This window comes from Mastigoproctus giganteus, chromosome 9 (genome assembly GCF_048544385.1).
Source record: "Mastigoproctus giganteus isolate SK-2022 chromosome 9, ASM4854438v1, whole genome shotgun sequence".
NCBI lineage: Eukaryota > Metazoa > Arthropoda > Arachnida > Uropygi > Thelyphonidae > Mastigoproctus > Mastigoproctus giganteus.
This window is the reverse complement of record NC_143583.1, coordinates 97,124,172-97,143,053: the sequence shown is the minus strand read 5'-3', so window position 1 is coordinate 97,143,053 and position 18,882 is coordinate 97,124,172. Positions and strand designations below refer to the sequence as shown.

General features: G+C 37.5%; 1 protein-coding gene across 1 annotated transcript in view; it reads left to right on the top strand.

The window, feature by feature from the left end:
- LOC150080572 (lysophosphatidylcholine acyltransferase 1-like) overlaps positions 1–18,882 on the top strand; it is a 190,724-nt gene that overhangs the window by 82,211 nt on the left and 89,631 nt on the right. The window contains exons 6-7 of the mRNA XM_090380741.1: positions 12,440–12,474; positions 16,988–17,042. Coding sequence (XP_090236867.1) covers positions 12,440–12,474; positions 16,988–17,042 — 90 coding nt within the window. The remainder of the gene's footprint in view (positions 1–12,439; positions 12,475–16,987; positions 17,043–18,882) is intronic.

The following is an 18,882-nucleotide window of genomic DNA, read 5'->3' as shown; positions in this document are numbered from 1 at the left end:
ATACATTTGCACATCTCCAGTCAGTGAGAACATTCCCTGAGTCCAAGGTGCTCTCATAATTTTGGCTAAGGATTTGCTTAGTTGTTTTGCTGCCTCCTTTAATATAACTGGAAAGATCCCATCCAACCCAGGTGCCTTTCTTATGTTTAACTTCAACAATTTCTCCTTCACTTTGCTCTCAGTTATTACAAAATCATTAAACACCCTGCTACAATTTGATAACCTTCTGCCATTTTCAAACCTTTATAATTCCTCATGTGTGAATGTAGATGCAAAATACTCATTCAGTTTGTTTGCTATCTGAGCAAGATCATCAACAGTCGAACCATCAATATCAAGTGGACCAATCAGATTCATCCACTTCCTTTTAGAGTTATAAGTAAAGTAAAGAAATATAAGTAAAGAAATCCTTGCTGTTTTTCTTAGCATCCTTTGCCAAAGATTTCTTGTAATCTGCCTTCGCCTGCCTAACCTCCTTTGTGACCTGATTACAGACTAGCTTATATCTGCCATAGGCTTCTGAGTCGCTTGATAATTTATATGCATCCCATGCATTTTTCTTCTCTGTCACGAGTCTCATTAGTTCATTTGATAACCATTTAGGCCTAATCCTTGAACAGTATTTCTTAATAGGTATGAAACTTTTAGTAGCATCCACGATTAATTCCTTGAATTCTTCCCACTTAGAACTTACTGTTGGTAACATCGTCAGTTGATCCCACTGTACAGAATTTAAAAACTGTCTGAGACCACTGTACTCACCTTTACGGAAGCAAAAACCCTTTCCTTTACCCCTGATGGTAATTATATCTTTAAGTAAATCCCACATCAGTACACTGTGATCGCTGCTACCTAGTGGTTCCTTTATCTGCAAATTCTTAATACACGAATGATCACTGCTGATAACCAGATAGATACTCTTGTACCTTCTCTGGTTGCCTCTCGAACATGCTGCTGCAAAAAACAATCATCCAATAAATCCACAAAAGTCTTACTAGTGTGTGAATGACCAAGCCACAAGTTCCCACTCTATTTCTCTGTACAATTGTTCATTGTACTCATTCGAATCAGTAGGCCTATAATACACTCCTACTCTTATTTTTATTTCGCAGTGCTTATGTCACACCAAACTGACTCAACAGTGCACTGTTCATCTATATCAACTGGATGCACTTCTTTTGATTTTATGCTTTTCTTAATTAACAGCATGACACCTCCTCCCTTCCTATCCTGTCTATCCTTTCTGTACACATTGTACTCCCCAAATTTCAGTTCTGCATTCCTTATATCTGTGTGACACCACGTCTCTGCTATCCCAACAATATTCGCCTTTGATGTCTTGACCAACACTTCAAATTCATCAAATTTATTTACTATACTTCTAGCAATGGTATACATGCAAATATACATGTACCTATCCTTATTATTAGTTACTCTAACACATCCCATATACCCACCTGTTTCACGATGACTGCCATCAGTCCCTGAAACCCCCAGCACCCTCACTCCAGATCGCTACTTATTTTAATAGAAGTTGTGCAAGAATCACTTCCACCTCTGCCTGCAACTACTTTTAACCTTTTAGTCTGTGAATCTCCCCAAGCAAGCTAGCAGTTTTCTGACCCACCTAACACTGCCTCGCTTCTGCAAATATTCTTGCACCCTTTCTATTTAAGTGTATCCCATCCCTGTAGAAGCAGTCTCTCCTGTTAACAAACACAGACCACGCTGAAAAAAATTCTACCCCTTGAGCTTTGCACATTCCCTCCAGGGCCGAATTGATTGACAAGGCTTTTATAATGTATTCCTTCCTATCATGTCTGGGCAGAATTGCAGACACTTTCAAATTTAGCTCTGACACTCGACTTTTTTTGCAACATTGACCTGTACTTTTTAAGTAAATCTGCAGTTCTCCTACTCTTAATGTCATTGGTGCCAACGTGTACAACAATATCACCTTTTGTGCCCTTAAAAGATGATATATGCTTTACAACGTCATCAACATTTGCCTCTGGCAAACATACCCTTGTCCTATTCCATCTATCCTTTTTACACAATATAATCCCCATCTCCCTGACAATAGGGTCACCAACAATAACTAGTTCCTTTGGGCCCAGCGCATTCTGCCTTGGAGATTGCCGCTGTGTTGCCTGATGCCTAGGAGTGAGCTCTAGTGTTGAGTTGGGCAGCTGAGAGCTTGACGGGCCCCTCATATTAATTTCTTCAAGGGCATCTACCCTACACTTCAAGCTCTCATAGACACCCAGTAGAACGCTGAGTTGATGCTTAATTGCTAGACATTCTCTGCATCTGGCACACACAAAGACATCCTCCTTGGCTAGATCATGTTCTGTTCAGAGAGTTCGTCAAACCTTTCACAAGTTGCACTTTTTTTTTAGGCTGTGATGGGTTGGAGAATTGCCCCCCTCAGTTCTACCCCGAGTCACAGCACTCATGCCACTTTGAGCCTGTTGCTTTGCTGCTCTAGTCTGGGGCATGATATTTTAAATTAATAAGAACAATAAATTTAATTAATTAATTGTCAATACTACGCTATCTAATAGAATCCTAAATGCAGTGATGCATATTACGCTATATAATTATACATTAGAGCTGCCTAGTTACCACAATTAAAAATTTGAATTCCCTACTACTCTATACAAAAACAATGGCTGCAAGATTCGAACGAAATAACGGGTTTACATATATTAAGTAGTAATCTACAAAAACTCTTTATCTAAATTAAAAATAAAAATAACCAGCGTAACAATAACTATAAGACTACATATACGCTTATATGTTTAATCTAAGCAAAATTCACATTTCCCCTCACAAATAACATGTATCGAGCTATTTTGATCGACAAATTTATCCCAATTTTTGGAATTTTAAGACGTTTCAACATCAATAGTATGATTGCTACTGCTAATGCTGTAACAATCGTACTGCACCTAAATGCGTTCAAAAAACCAACAATTGCTAACAACAACTATAACTAACAAGCTTGCCTGAATAATACTAGTTGTTTTCTTCTGTATAGCATTAGCATTAGTAGAGGCATTTGATGCAGGAAAGCAAGCTTATGCAGCATCAGCCAAAAAAAAAAAAAAAAATAATAATAATAATAATAAATAAATAAATAAATAAAAAATAACCACTTCCACTTCACCCCTCTGTTCGTTCAAAATACCTGTCCAGCTGAGCCTTAAACTTATTTGGGCTATCAACTTCCACGACAAGGGATGGAAGTCTATTCCACCAACCAACCACCCGCTGGCTAAAGGCAAATTTCCTCACGTCTATTCTACATCTGTCTTTTCTCAATTTGAATTTATGCCCTCTCAGGTGATTATTCTGAGCAAGAAGAAGAATCCCATCAGCATTGAGCGTGCTCAAACCATTCAAGGCTTTATACACCTCTATCAGATCACTTCGCCGGTGCCTAGTCTCCAGACACTGCAATTTGCAAAACTTACGCCTTTCTTCATAAGAGCAACCCTTTGTTCCATTCACTAATCTTGTTGCCCTTCTCTGTACTCGTTCCAGCAGCTCTACATCCTTCTTGAAATGAGGCCTCCAGACCTGTATACAGTACTCAAGGTGTGGCCTGACCATTGCCTTATACAAGGGAATAATCGCCTCCTTATCTCTGCTAGAAAAATTCCTGTATATCATTGATAAGACACCATGAGCTACTCTTGCTGCCCGTCTGCACTGCTCAGAGAACTTCATATCTGCCAGCAAGATTACCGCCAGGTCCTTTTCATTCTCTACCACTGTCAGTGTAGTACCACAGAGTTGATACGTTGATCTGGGGTTGCTGTTTCCTATATGTAGTACTTTACATTTGTCAATGTTAAACTTCATTTGCCACCTCTCAGCCCACCTGCTCAACCTTTCCAGATCCTGTTGCAGCAGCATAGCGTCAGTAGTGTCCTTAACAACCCTGCCAACCTTTGTATCGTCTGCAAACTTGGACATTAAGCTTGATATACCATCATCAATATTATTTATAAATACAGAAAACAATAATGGACCAAACACTGAACCCTGAGGGACTCCACTAATAACATTAGTCCATGATGAGCAGTGTCCATTGATTACCACTCTGTCTTCTCCCCCGCAACCACCCCTTTATCCATAGCAGCAATTTGCCTCCAATACCACACTGCTCCAATTTGTGCAGCAGTCTTCCATGTGCAGCAGTATCAAAAGCCTTTCTAAAATCCAAGTATATAATATCAAAGTTATTCCCTGCATCCAGTTCTTTTGTGACAGCATCAGAGTATCCAATCAAATTGGTCAGGCAAGACTTTCCCTTAACAAAACCATGCTGTGTCCGAGCTATAACTGAAATCTTGTCTAGATGATCCTGCAGTGCTTCTTTAACCAGTGCCTCCATTAATTTTCCTGGCAGAAGTTAAACTCACAGGTCTATAATTACTTGTGTCAGCCTTTGATCCTTCTTTGTGAATTGAGGTCATATTTGCACATCTCCAGTCTATGGGTACCTCCCCTGAGTCCAAGGAAGCTCTCATAATTATGGCTAAGGGTTTGCTTACTTCCTTTGCTGCCTCCTTTAATATAACTGGATAGATCCCATCCACCCCAGGTGCCTTTTTTTATGTTTATCTTCAACAATTTCTCCTCCACTTTCCTCTCAGTTATTACAAAATCATCTAGCTCACTGCCAGAGTTTACTTCACCTCTGGCATTCCCCTTCCTGAATAATTCCTCATGTGTGAATGTCGATGCAAAATATTCATTTAGTTTGTTAGCTAACTGAGCAGGATCATCAACAGTTGAACCATCAATATCAAATGGACCAATCTGATTCATCCCCTTCCTTCTAGAGTTTACATAAGTAAAGAACTCTTTGCTGTTTTTCTTTGCATCCTTTGCCAAAGATTTCTCATAATCTGCTTTCGCCTGCCTAACCTCCTTTGTAAATTGGTTACAGATCAACTTATATCTATCATAGGCTTCTGTGTCACATGTTAATTTATATGTATCCCATGCATTTTTCTTGTCTGCCATATGTCTCATTAGTTCATCTGACATCCATTTAGGCCTAAACCCTGAACAATATTTCTTAGTTGGTATGTAAAGCCTAGTAGCTTCCAAGATAAGTTCTTTGAATGCTTCCCATTTTGAGTTTGCTGTTGGTAACATAATCAGTTGGTCCTACTGTATAGAATTTAAATACTGTCTCAGACCATCGTAGTCAGCTTTACGAAAGCAAAAACCCTTCCATTTACCCCTGATGGTAGTTACCTCTTTGAGTAAATCCCACTTCAGCACACTGTGATCACTGCCACCTAGTGGTTCCTTTATCTGCAGATTCTTAATGCTTGAAGAATCACTACTGATAATCAAATCAAGAGTATTACTCCCTCTAGTTGCCTTCTGAACATGCTGATGTAGAAAACAACCATCCAATAAATCCACAAAACCTTGCTAGTGTGTGAGTGACCAACCCACAAATTCCAGTCAATATCTGGGAAATTGAAATCCCCCATTATAAGACTCTCTCTGATTTACTGGCCCACTCTCTTTCCCTGTACAGTTTCTTATTATACTCATCAGAGTCATTAGGCCTATAGCACACTCCTACTCTCAATTTTGATCTCCCAATGCTTATGTCACACCAAACTGACTCGACACTGCACTGTCCAGCGATGTCGACTGGCTTCACTTCCTTGGATTTTGTGTTTCTTAACTAATAGCATAACCCCTCCTCCCTTCCTATCCTGTCTATCCTTTCTGTACACATTATACTCCCCAAATTCCACTTCTGCATTCCTTATATCTGTGTGACAACATCACGTCTCTGATATCCCAACAATATCTGTCTTTGATGTTTTGATTGAGCAATACCTCAAATTCATCAAATTTATTTACCAAACTCCTAGCATTGGTGTACACGCAAGTATACATGCACCTGTTCCTATTCTTAGCTACCCTAACACAACCCATGTGTTTACTTGTACCCCAATGACTCCCAGCAGTCTCTGAAATATCCTGTATCTTGTTTTCCAGGCTTCTGCTCATTTCAATAGAAGCAGTGCAAGAATCACTTTCACCTCTGCCAGTGGCTACTATTAATCTATTGGTCCTTGTATCCCCCCAAGCTAGCAGTTTTCCGACCCACCTAACACTGCCTCAATAGCATCAGCAAATATTCTTGCACCCTTTCTATTTAAGTGTATCCCATCCCTGTAGAAGCAATCTCTCCTGTTAACAAGTACAGACATAAAAAGACTATTGTACAAATTGGAGCAGTCTGGCATTAAGGGCTAGTTACTGCTCTGGGAGAAGATGGAGAGTGGGTGTTAATGTACATTGCTCTTTATGCGCTAATTTTATTAGTGGACTATTCCACAGTTCAATTCTGGATCTGTTGTTGTTTTCTGTATTTATTAATGATATTGATGAGAGTGTATCAGGCTTAATGTCTAAAATTTTCAGGTGATACAAAGGTTGGCAGGGGGCTCAATTGACAGTAATTGAGGTATGAAACTGCAACAGGAGCTAGAAAAGTTAGGCAGGTGGGCTGAGAAATGTCAAATGAAATTGAACATTGACAAATGATTGAAATGTGTGATGGATAAGCCATTCACAAAATTATGTTAATTTTTGATACCAGTGAAAGGTTAGCTGGATGAAAATCTTTTATTGCATTATTGCATGTGGGTGTTTTGTTACATTATTACAGTTTTAATATAAAACCATACATTTTGATTTATTCTATGATAGTTATCAAGGGTATGTGCCTTGAAGTTTTGTCTTTCCTTGTGTTTGTAAACCAGGATAAACCATATATATATATATATATATATGTGTGAAACTGTAAAAATAATCAGTTAGTTGAAAGAAGGAAAGACAAAACTAAAGGAGGAAAAAAAATATGACTGTGAATGTAAGTGGCTGCTGTAAGCAATATCCAACAACATGTCGCATAACATATAGAAACAATATATATATAAAAAAAAGAGCAGCTAAAATGAGCAAATAAACAAATTCTTCAATTACTGTTCATGCATATTGTATCCAGAGCTCTCTGACGAGATTGGATGCAACAGCGTTTCTATATTATTTCTTCCTTGCTTTTTTTGTCTTATATCTTTTCATTATTATTATTTTTTGTGATTGGTTTATTTGTGTCATTTTAGTGATATTTCACACCTTTTTGGCCTCAGTGCAGTCGAGTGGCACCGTTCTAAATTTCTTATTTATTGGCTTTTAAGTTTGGCTATATTTGCCTCATACTTAATATTTTTTCAAAACATTTGTAGACATATATTCATTCCATTTTTTTCTGTTTCTACTTCTGTCTTTGTTATTAATTTGTTTCTTCACTCATTTTCCACTACTTTTTTTTTATATATACAGAGTGTCTCAAAAATATTGGTACAAACAAACGTTTAGGGGAAGTAGGTAACATCTAAAGGAATGTGAATCGCATAGGAACCCATAACCGGAAACGTCACGTGAAAGTAGTAGTAGGGGCACAAGAAGCAGAAATGACACAAGACAGTAATTAGTTGCACACATTTATTTGACATAATATTAACAATGGAGTACTAGATGGATGCATTTCATGATGTTACAACAGATGCTCGAAGATCCAACCATTTGAATAAGCCTTCCCGAGTGAAATAAGCCTCATCCATGACCAAAACATAGGCTGGGAAATTCAAGTCTTGAACACTTTCTTGGAAAAACCACTGCGTAAAAGCCACACGTACAGGATGATCTTGGGGGAGCAGTAACTGAACCCTTTGGAGATGAAAGGGATGTAAGGAATCGTGGTGCCAGACACGCTGGACACTGCAACGAGACACTCCTAAGGCAACGGCACGTGTGCTGGTAGTAGGATTATTCTGGACGGCATTCAACACGCTTTCTTCCATGGCAGGAGTTTGCGTCGAACGTGGTCTTGCCCGCACTACTCCTGTTACCTCTAAATGACCCATAATCGCACAAACAAACGGTGGTCCGATACATGTCTTTCTGTGAAGCGTTCTCCATAAATTCATTGAGCGACTCGTCCATTGCCCTCTGCTAATCCATACACTAGGTGCATGTCTGCCAGCTCACAGTTCGTATATCGATGCATGCTCTTCGTGCGGCGACTACTGCTTGAATGAGTAAACCAGAAATTTTCCCTCTCGCGAACTGATGAACAGCGCCATCTACCGACTTACGGTGACATTTCTGGTTATGGGTTCCTATGCAATTCACATTCCTTTAGATGTTACCTACCTCCCCTAAAAGTTTGTACCAATATTTTTGAGACACCCTGTATATTGCTTCTATATATATATATAATCTTGTATATAAAGTATTAATAATAAGAGGTTATAGAAAATGGTTACAGTGATATTAAGAATGATATTGAAATGATCATGGACACTGCTAAATATATATCAGAAAGTACCCAATGACCATAATGGAATATAGGTAAGTAGAATGATGAAAGAGAGGTAACAAGCTAACAAAACCGGAAATTGATACTATGGAAAGATCCGTGGGTACCTAAAATCTTGTAAAAACAGCTTTACAACTTTGAAAGTGTATATAAATTTATTTAGAGATGTACACAATATTTTTAAATGTCAGAATGTAGCAAAGCACTTCAAGTTTTACCTTGGATAGTTATGGTTTAGTGTGACTTCCATTTGTAATGTGGCAGACGTCCCACCTGTAGTCAATTTATTGCCACATGCTGCGTAGCATCACTGGCATCACTTCTGTAACTGCGGCGGTAATTTGAGTTTGGAGCTCTGAAACATTTGTAGGTAAGAGTGACATGAGCATTAGTAGAGGCATATGATGCAAGAAAGCAAGCTTATGCAGCATCAGCAAAAAAAACAAAAAAAACCTCTCCCATTTCACATCTCTGTTCATTCCAAATACCTGTCCAGCTCAGCCTTAAATTTATTTAGGCTATCAACTTCCACAGCTATAGATGTAAGTCTGTTCCACCAACCAACATCTATCCTACATCTGTCTTTCCTCAATTTGAATATATGCCCTCTCAGGTGATTATTCTGAGCAAGAGGAAAAATCCCATCAGCATTGAGCATGCTCAAACCATTCAAAGCTTTATACACCTCAATCAGATCACCTTGCAGGTGCCTAGTCTCCAGACACTATAATTTGCAAAACCTAAGCCTTTCTTCGTAAGTGCAACCCTTTGTTCCATTCACTAATCTTGTTGCCCTTCTCTGTACTCGTTCCAACAGCTCTACGTCCTTCTTAAAATGAGGCCTCCAGACCTGTATACAGTACTCAAGGTGTGTACACTAGATCTTTAACAAATCGCCATAAGAAAAAATCCATAGGTGTAAGATCTGGTGAATGAGGTGGCTGTGCTATCTGCACCCCTCGACCAATCCACCAACCTGGAAAACAGGTGTTGAGATGCTCATGCACTTCTCCAAGGTAGTGAGGGGGTACACCATCTTGCTGGAAGTGAATGTATCCTTCTTGGTCAGCTTCATCAATTTGTGGAATGAGGAACTGTTGGAGCATGTCTAGATACACGATATTGGTAATGGTCGTCTCCACAAATAAGAAGGGGCCGTGCATTTTTTTCTTTGCTGAGGGTGCAAAACACATTCACCTTTGGGCTGTCACAAACATGTTCCAGGGATGCACGTGGATTTTTGGTCCCCCAAATCCTGCAGTTGTGGGTGTTGACCTTACTAGTGACATGAAACATGCTCTCATCACTGAAAATTACAGAGTCCACAAATCCCTCATCGTGTTCTATCTGATGCAACATTTGGTACTACAGTCGACATGCATTACACTTGAAGAGTATTGCTACATTCTGACATTTCAAAATATTATGTATGTCCTCTAAATAAATTTATATACTCTTTCAAAATTGTAAACCTGCTTCTTTTGAAACACCCTGTATATACAGGGTGATTCAGGAGGAATAGTATATATTTTAGGAGGTAGAACGGCCTCCGTAGCTGAGTGGTCAGGAGTGGGAGTGCAGTAGCACACGCTCTTTGAGTAGACCGGGGTTCAAGCCCCTGACTGCTGAATATGGTCTATCTGCCAACCCGCACTGGACCAGCGTGGCAGATTATGGTCCATTTCCCTCAGCATGAATTGTTGAGGAGGCTTCCATCCTGCAGTGGGTTGATAATGGCTGCACTTTACTTTTTTTAGTATCGATAAAGATAGAGCTGTTTGAAACTGAGTAAAGATAGAGCTGTTTGAAACTGGCGGTGCACAGCTCCCTGAATCAGATGTGACCAAGAAGCAGTTATAACCTGATGCTATTTGGTGTTATAGTATTAATATTAGTATTAGTAGAGGCATTTGATGCAAGAAAGCAAGCTTATGCAGCATCAGCCAAAAAAAAAAAAAAAAAAAAAACCCACTACCACTTCACCCCTCTGTTCGTTCAAAATACCTGTCCAGCTGAGCCTTAAACTTATTTAGGCTATCAACCTCCACCACAAGGGATGGCAGTCTGTTCCACCAACCAACAACCCTCTGGCTAAAGGCAAATTTCCACACGTCTATCCTACATCTGTCTTTCCTCAATTTGAATTTATGCCCTCTCAGGTGATTTTTCTGAGCTAGAGGAAGAATCCCATCAGCATTGAGCATGCTTAAACCATTCAAGGCTTTATACACCTCTATCAGATCACCTCGCTGGTGCCTTGTCTCCAGACACTGTAATTTGCAAAACTTAAGCCTTTCTTCGTAAGAGCACCCCTTTGTTCCATTCACTAATCTTGTTGCCCTTCTCTGTACTCGTTCCAGCAGCTCTACATCCTTCTTGAAATGAGGCCTCCAGACCTGTATACAGTACTCTAGGTGTGGCCTGACCATTGCCTTATACAATGGAATAATCACCTCCTTATCCCTGCTGGAAAAATTCCTGTATATCATTGACAATCCTCCATGAGCTACTCTTGCAGCCCGTCTGCACTGCTCAGAGAACTTCATATCTGCCTGCACAATAACCCCCAAGTCCCTTTCATTCTCTACCACTGTCAGTGTAGTACCACATAGTGTAGTATAAGTGTTGTTAAGAATGGCGCACATCTTCACACATGCTGAATATGCCGATATGGTGTTTGTCTACGGTTTTCGTGATGGAAGTGCTATTGCTGCTTGTAGAGAATACCATTGACAGTTTCCTAACCACAGAATACAGGATTCAAGAGCATTTACTGGTGTTTACACAAAACTGCATGAGACTGGTACAGCTCCCATATTTCTTCTGAACGTGCAAATGAACAAAATGTGGATAAAATAGAACACATTCTTCAGTCAGTAGAACAGTCTTACTATTAGCACACAAAAAATTTCTACATGTATCAGTGTTCCACAGACGATGGCAAATATTATGTACATATACAGCAGTTGCAACACCTTCAACGCCATTTCACATACAGCTGGTGCAACACCTTTGATCAGGAGACCACGCCCACCCACAGATTGGAATTTTGTCAGTTGGTAAATGCTAATTGCCAATTAATTCCATTAATACTGTTCAGCGATGAAGCTACTTTCACCTGCGACGGTATCAACAACACCTGTAACTCATTTTCAACAAATTTTTAACATTGTTTCTCTGTGGTGTGGTATCATCAACAATCAGTTGATTGGGCCTGTTGTTTGCAGTAAAATTGTCTTACAGGGCCAATTTACTGCAAAACAAACATCCACTATTATTAGAGGATGTTCTCTTGGCTACAAGGATTGATATGTACTTTCAGACTGAGCTCCTGCACATTATACCCATCTGGTGATACAATATCTAAATTGAACTTTCCCTGAACGATGGATTGGCCGCGGTGGTTCCGTTCATTGGCCCAAGGTCTCCAGGTAACCTCACTCCGTTAGATTTTTGTTTGTGGAGATGGACGAAAAGCACAGCATACAATGAAAAGGTGAATACAAGAGAAGAATTGCTTGCTTGCATTTTGGATACTGCTGCCCTCATAAAGGAATGCCAAGATGATCTCAGAAGGACAACACGTCATATTACCACAAGAGTTGCAAAGTGCATTGAGGTTGGCGTTGGGATTTTCGAACATTTATTGTGAACTGTAAAAAAATTGTCTATTATTTGTGTTTTGTATCATTCAAAAAGTCAATAAATACAAATAATAAGTCATTTATCGTTCTTTAATACCTCTCATAATGGCTTTGTGCATGCCAGTTTCAAACATCTGTATCTCCGTATCCATTGAGAATTGGACACATGTTTATATAAACTTTTTTACTCAGAATAATGGATACTATAACCTCCCAAAATATTTACTATTCCTCCTGAATCCCCTTGTATATACTGTGTAAATATATATATTTGTTTAATTCTTATACAATGTAGTAGTACTAATACTGCATTCAGTGTATTACGTTTCTTGATAACATGAAAACTTTTTTTTTTTTCTCTCAGGATACAATCACATGGACATGGGGTGGTACTGGAATGTAAGTTAAACAGCTTAATGATACTTTTCTACTTTTCACTTTCAGAAAAAAAAATCACTAGTTTTTAATTATTTATTTTTAAATTGGCACATTGTGTAAAACAATTATTACTGAATGCTGAAACTTGTTCACTTTTATTTATTTGAATGTAAATTTCATGCTACTGGATGTCGTATTTTCAGTATTAAAATTTCTGCTTTAGTTCGTGAACTATATGTTAGTGATTCAACTTTTCTTGGTGAAAACCTCAGTAGATGCTGTTACTGGAAAATCCTGAACCTGGCAGCAGTAATACAGGGGTCTAAACAGGCCTCTGAAATATCTGTCTCATTACCTGCCAGTTTGAGAATTAGTAAGTAATTAAGAGTTAAGTGAAACATGCTGACAGATGAGGCATCACTGTTTGTGTTACTGTATTTGTCTTCCAGTTTGTGCTGTTATTTTCAGTTTCAGTATAATGTAAACAAATACATTTTCATTAGACTATTGCTGCTACTGCTATAGAAGTTAGATACTTTTTGTTTTATGTTTAATTATTATAGAAAACGGTGTCTTAAATTTAAAACTTTCTGCAATTCTGCCCAGACACGATAGGAAGCAGTACACAAAAGTTTCAAATATCCTATCTACACTAACATCTAGTGCAGGATTAGCCCGTTGAGCCATTCCAGCCCTGAGACTATGCAAGATTTATGGAGTAAAATATTTTTTATCATGGTCTGTGCTTGTGGGATGGTCACTCACTCACACAGCAGCTGAATTTTTCTGGATGTATTGGATGACTGGATGACAGAGCATTTCTAGATGCATTGTAAAGCAATACTCTTGAGCTGATTATTAGCAATGACTATTCATTTTAATGAATGAAGAATGAGAATCTAAAGGTAAAGGAACCACTAGATGGTAGCAATCATAATATATTCATATATGAACTGCTTAAAGATATAACTACTGTTAAGGGTAAAAGGAAGGGATTTTGCTTTCATAAAGGTCACTGTAATGGTCTTAGACAGTTTATAAATTATTTTAAGTGGGACCAACTGCAAATTCTAAATGGGAAGCATTTATGGAAGTAATCAGAGAAGCTACTAAGTTTTTATACTGATTAAGAGATTGTTTGAGGTTTACACCTAAATAGATATCTCATGAACTGATGAGACTAGTGGCAGAAAAGAAAAATTCATGGGATGATTATCAGGGGATACAGAAAACTGTAGGTTTCTTTGTCCCCTGATCATTTATAATCAGGGTACAATTAAGTCACTAAGAGAGTTAGGCAAGCTAAGACACATTATGAGAAGTCTTTGGCTAAGAATGCCAAGAAAGATGTTGCAGTAATAAAGGTATGGGTTTTAATTTCAGAAAACGGGACTATGATAATTTAAGATGCTATGTAGCATCTATCAGTTGGATGGATTGCAGAGGAAGGGCAAATACATTTGAATTATGGAATATCTTTAAAGCAATAATCACAGAAAACATGAATACATGTATACCATTAAGAAAATATAGCATGAGGAGGATGCCGGGATGGATGCATACAGAGCTGGCCAGTTAAATATTGCAGAAAAAGACGGCATTAGAAAGTTACAGAGGAGTGAAAAGTACTAAAGCCTATAACAGCTACAAGTTGATCTGTAATAGTGTAATAAGGTTAGGGAGGCCAAGGTGTATGAGAGTATGAAAAAGCACTGGCTAAGAAAGCAAAGAACAGGAACTAGGAGTTTTTCATATATGTGAATACAAAGAAGAAAACATATTGGATCGGACTTGTGTATACTGGGTGTGAGAAAGCTAGATAACCCAGCTGATGTCGCTGATGAATTGAATAGGTACTTCACATCAGTTTTTACTGATAATAGACCCTTTATCCTAAGGAGAGGCTGTGTGAGGGAGGCTGAGCCATATGAAATTAGTGATTTTGAAATTAGGGATGACTGTTTATTAGACAAACTTTCAAGCCTAAAGGCAAGTAAGGCTCCTGGAGTTTAAGGCATATACACAGTAATTTTGAGGGAGGCAGCTAGAGTGAGTGCAGTTAATTATGAGGGCATCATTGGACTCTGGAGAAATTCCTTTGGATTGGAGAAGTGCCAATGTATCCCTAATACATAAACATAGTTGTAAGAGTGGAATTGGTAACTATTAAGATCTGTTATTCTGATTTCAGTGGTAGGAAAAATCTTAGAGACAGTAGTTAAGAGTGCAATCCAGGACATTAGGCAGAAATGGCATTTTGAAGAACACATAAGATGGTTTTGTTAATGCAAAATCATGTTTAACTAACCAGGAATTTTTTAAATGATAAAAAATCAATTTGAAATTTGATTACCAGAGGGCTAAACAATTCATTCACTCCAATAAACAAATTATCTTTTGCCTTCATGATAAAAAGGAATGACTCTGGGATCAGAAAATTCCAGTGTTTGTTCATCATGGCTTATTCTTTGTCATCAAGATAAAAATCTTGAAGTTGTAGCTTTAACTTAAGTAACCAAGTCCAGTCAAGTTTGTTTTAAAATGTTACCTAAAGGTAAAGCACTTTTAATTAAACTTTATTATAAGAATGGCAATAGTGTTATTGCAACTCTTAGAGTATATCAAAGACAGAAAAATGTGTTAATGCCTCCCTGAAGAACTGTATTAAATATTGTAAGGCATTGCAAAGAAGGCTACCTAAGCCTAGAGGTGGTCATATTTATGATAGCATCATAAGAAGTGATTTTAAAAATTGATAAGGTGCGACAACAGACGTGATTAAATTTGTTGAGATTATCTAGTGCATGCCATATACGATATTCTCTGATGCATGGTATGTAAAGCCTTAAAGGTAGGCCCCCACCTGGAACCACAAGGCTATCCAAAAACATTATGATTGCACCCAGTGGATAATTGACATGGTTGCACAGGATTCAGAATGGTTATTTAATATCCTATGGACAGATAATGCACACTTTCATCTTGATGGATCTGTGATCTCTAGCTCAAATTATCAAATTTGTCCTTGTGTGCATGTTGAGGAATCACTCCACCCATTAAAGGTTAAAGTACAATGTAGATTTATGGCACATGCTATTATTGGTCCCTTTTCTTTGAAACCATGAGAAGTCAAGGGCATTTTGAGATGAGATAGGAACATTTAGTGGTATACAATAGCTTAGCCTGTTGCAGATCAAAATTATTCCAGAGATTAATGAATGTGATTTATGGAAGCAGTATTTTTATGCAAGATGGTACTGCATGCAGTATTGACGGTAATGTTAAACAGCTCCTATGAGAAATGTTTACTGAAGAGAAAATTATCAGTCACCATTTTCCCCATCCCTAGCTTGCAAGATCACTGACCTAGCTCCAGCAGATGTTTTGTCATGGACACATCTGAAGCACTGTGTTCACAGAGATTTCCTTTCAGCTTTGAAGGATGCAGTTCATTTGGAGGTAATGAACATTCCATCTGAAATTTTGAAGGCAGCTGTGGAGAACAGTGTGCTGTCTTGATTGCTTATTAGAAAATAAAAGCAGACACATGGAAATTTTATCATCAGTCAAGATCAGTAAAAAATTTACCTCTGTGTTATTTTCTAAATTAATCACTCTGCATGCCCCTTTGGTGATAAAATTCGAACTAATTTTTTTATTGTTTACAAAAAATCTCTCATATACTGATCACAATGCAAAAAACTTCTTTTTTGACATATCTATAGTTTTTGTGTAATTAATTTTTAGAAGTGGGAAAGGACATTCCATCGGTATTGTATTTTTCAAATACAATATTGATTCCCTCTTATACAGGCATTTTACCAAACCTTTCTTCTCTGTTATGATATAATTGTAATTAAATCTGAAAAAAGTGTTACTCTGCGATATTTACCTGTATGAAGAGCATCACATTCCAGGATGCGATCCCTTGATCACATGCAAATGTCCTCTTGGTGGTCAGGATGTCTAGGCAAGTAAGAAAAGAGAGAGAAGATGTCATAGACATCTGCTTTAGTGTGTTGCTACCTTACTGTTGCACCTTTACAGACACCAATCAAAAAAAAAAATTTTTTTTTTCCTCTTTCACACACTTTACTGTAGTACCTTTGCAGTCATCAATCAAAATGTATTTTGTACTTTGACTGGTGAACTGCAAAGGTGTAAAAGTAACAACAAGAAGCAAAGAAGAAAAGTTCTGCAAAATATCTGTATAAAGGGGAATCAACATTGTATTCGTAAAGTGCTAAATAAATTATTGATTCACTATGCCAGCAGAATTGAGTATTTTTTTCAGTTACTAACTGTACATTATTCCATTCAAAGATTTCATTATATCTGTTCGCATGGCTAGCCTTGATGTCTATATATTTTATATAAATTATACAGACATCAAGGCATATATACAGACAAAGGATGATAACACTACAAATTTTTCCCCCTGTTCATATCTCCAGTTTAGATTTAATATAATTTTTATTTTATATTCTAAATTGATTAAATTATTTTCAGATTAAAATTAATCTGTGTTATTTAGGTTGAAACAAATTTGGCTCTCCTTGTGTCAGTTTCATATTTACTGTGAGATTGAGGTAAGATTCTTGAATCTGTTGTTTTTTTTTTTTTTTCTTTAATACTGCATAGTTGCCATCTCTAGATTTACAGTTGAAGCTGTTATTTTAACTCATTCTCCTGTTCACCCTCCTAACAGTTTTTCACTAAAAAACAGCAAACTATAGCCTTGCCATTAAATTCAGAATTTTTTAAATAATTGTGAATTTCTTCTTTAAATTTTTTATTTGTCTCAAATTAAAGAATTGGTTATCAGGTATGTCAATCTATATTGTATAAAATATGAAATGTGTGGCAATAAAGTTCCTGGATAGGTTCAATAAAAAGAACACAAAGTGAAGGAGCTCAAAAATGGTTTTATTTTTATTTTTATTAAAAGTAATCAGCACCTGATTGAATGCACTTTAAGGTGTAATCACCATTCTTAAAAGTTTCTGAAAAGAGTCAGTGAAGGCATCCATGTGATGATGTTCAGTTCATCAGTTACATTTTTTTTTATGTCCTCAATATCTTGAAATCTCTTTCTTTTGAGGACAGTTTTCACCTTGGGAAAGAGGAAAAGGGTCTGTTGGTGCTAGATTAGGATGGATGGTTGATCTGCACAATGCATGTTTTTTCAGAAATGTCTTAACAAGTGTGGAATGGGTGGGGGGGGCATTGTTATGCAACAAGAACCAGCTGCCCCTTCTCTCGAAATTGTGGCCTAACCTGGGAAATGCATGTCAATAGTCTTTGGATCACCAGTATGTAGAACATAGCATTGACTTGCTCCCCTTCAGGTCCAAATTCCTTGTGAATCACACACTGTTGGCCAAAAAACAGCATAATTTTGATCCTAAAGTTCTGTAAATGAAACTTTTTGGGCTTTGGTGATGATTTTGAATGCTGTGGTGTTTCATCTCTGGGTTGTAATGAAACACCCAACACTCAGCTACAGTGACAATACATTATATAACTACATAGAGGAAATTAGGATTGTCTTGGCAAGTCTGGATGAAGTCCTCATGTGATGACACTCTTTGTTGCTTCTGCTCATCTGTGAGGCTGTGTGGCACATATTTTGCACAGACCTGCCTTTTCACCTAAATCTTCATGCAGAATTTATGAATCATCTCCTTATTCATATTCAACTTATCAGCCATCATTCTGTGGGTCAAATGACAATCTCTTTGCCACAATTTCCCAAACTTTTTTGCAACTCTGTCCTCATTTCAAGCGATTGATGGATGGACACCCACATTTTGGGTCATTGTGAACATCCTCATATCCATCTTTAAACTGCTTATACCGTTCAAACACACTGGTATGACTTACCATAAACAGTTTTTAACATTTTATATATGTTTCTGTTGTAGATTTTCTCAGTTTAAAGCAAAAATTAATATTTGTTCATTGATTCATTGCAAAATCATGACATGGAACATTTATGCTACTAACAAAACTGGTTGTTACTTGCAACCTTCAGTCTACTAGACAATCTGCACCACCATCTGTTAGAGGAAGTTTGAACTACAATATAAAACTTCCATTTATTTTCAAACTCGTCGAACATGACCACAACAGCATCATTCTGGAAACTTTATTGCCACACCTTGTATGTGGGATGTGTGAAATGAAATGTTACACCCTGTGTTGAAGTAATATAACCATATTGTTATTTGTGTGTATAGTGCAAAACTAAATTTCATTTAACAGTGTCCTTCAGTAAAAAGCCAAATAAATTCAGTGTCTATTTAAAGAAGGCTTATGACTTTTCAGTTTCAAGTGGCAGGAAATGAGATGTAATTTGACATTTTCAAAGAAATATGCATTGCAAAGTTTAAAAAAAAAATGTATAGATTTCTGATAGCCTGCATATTC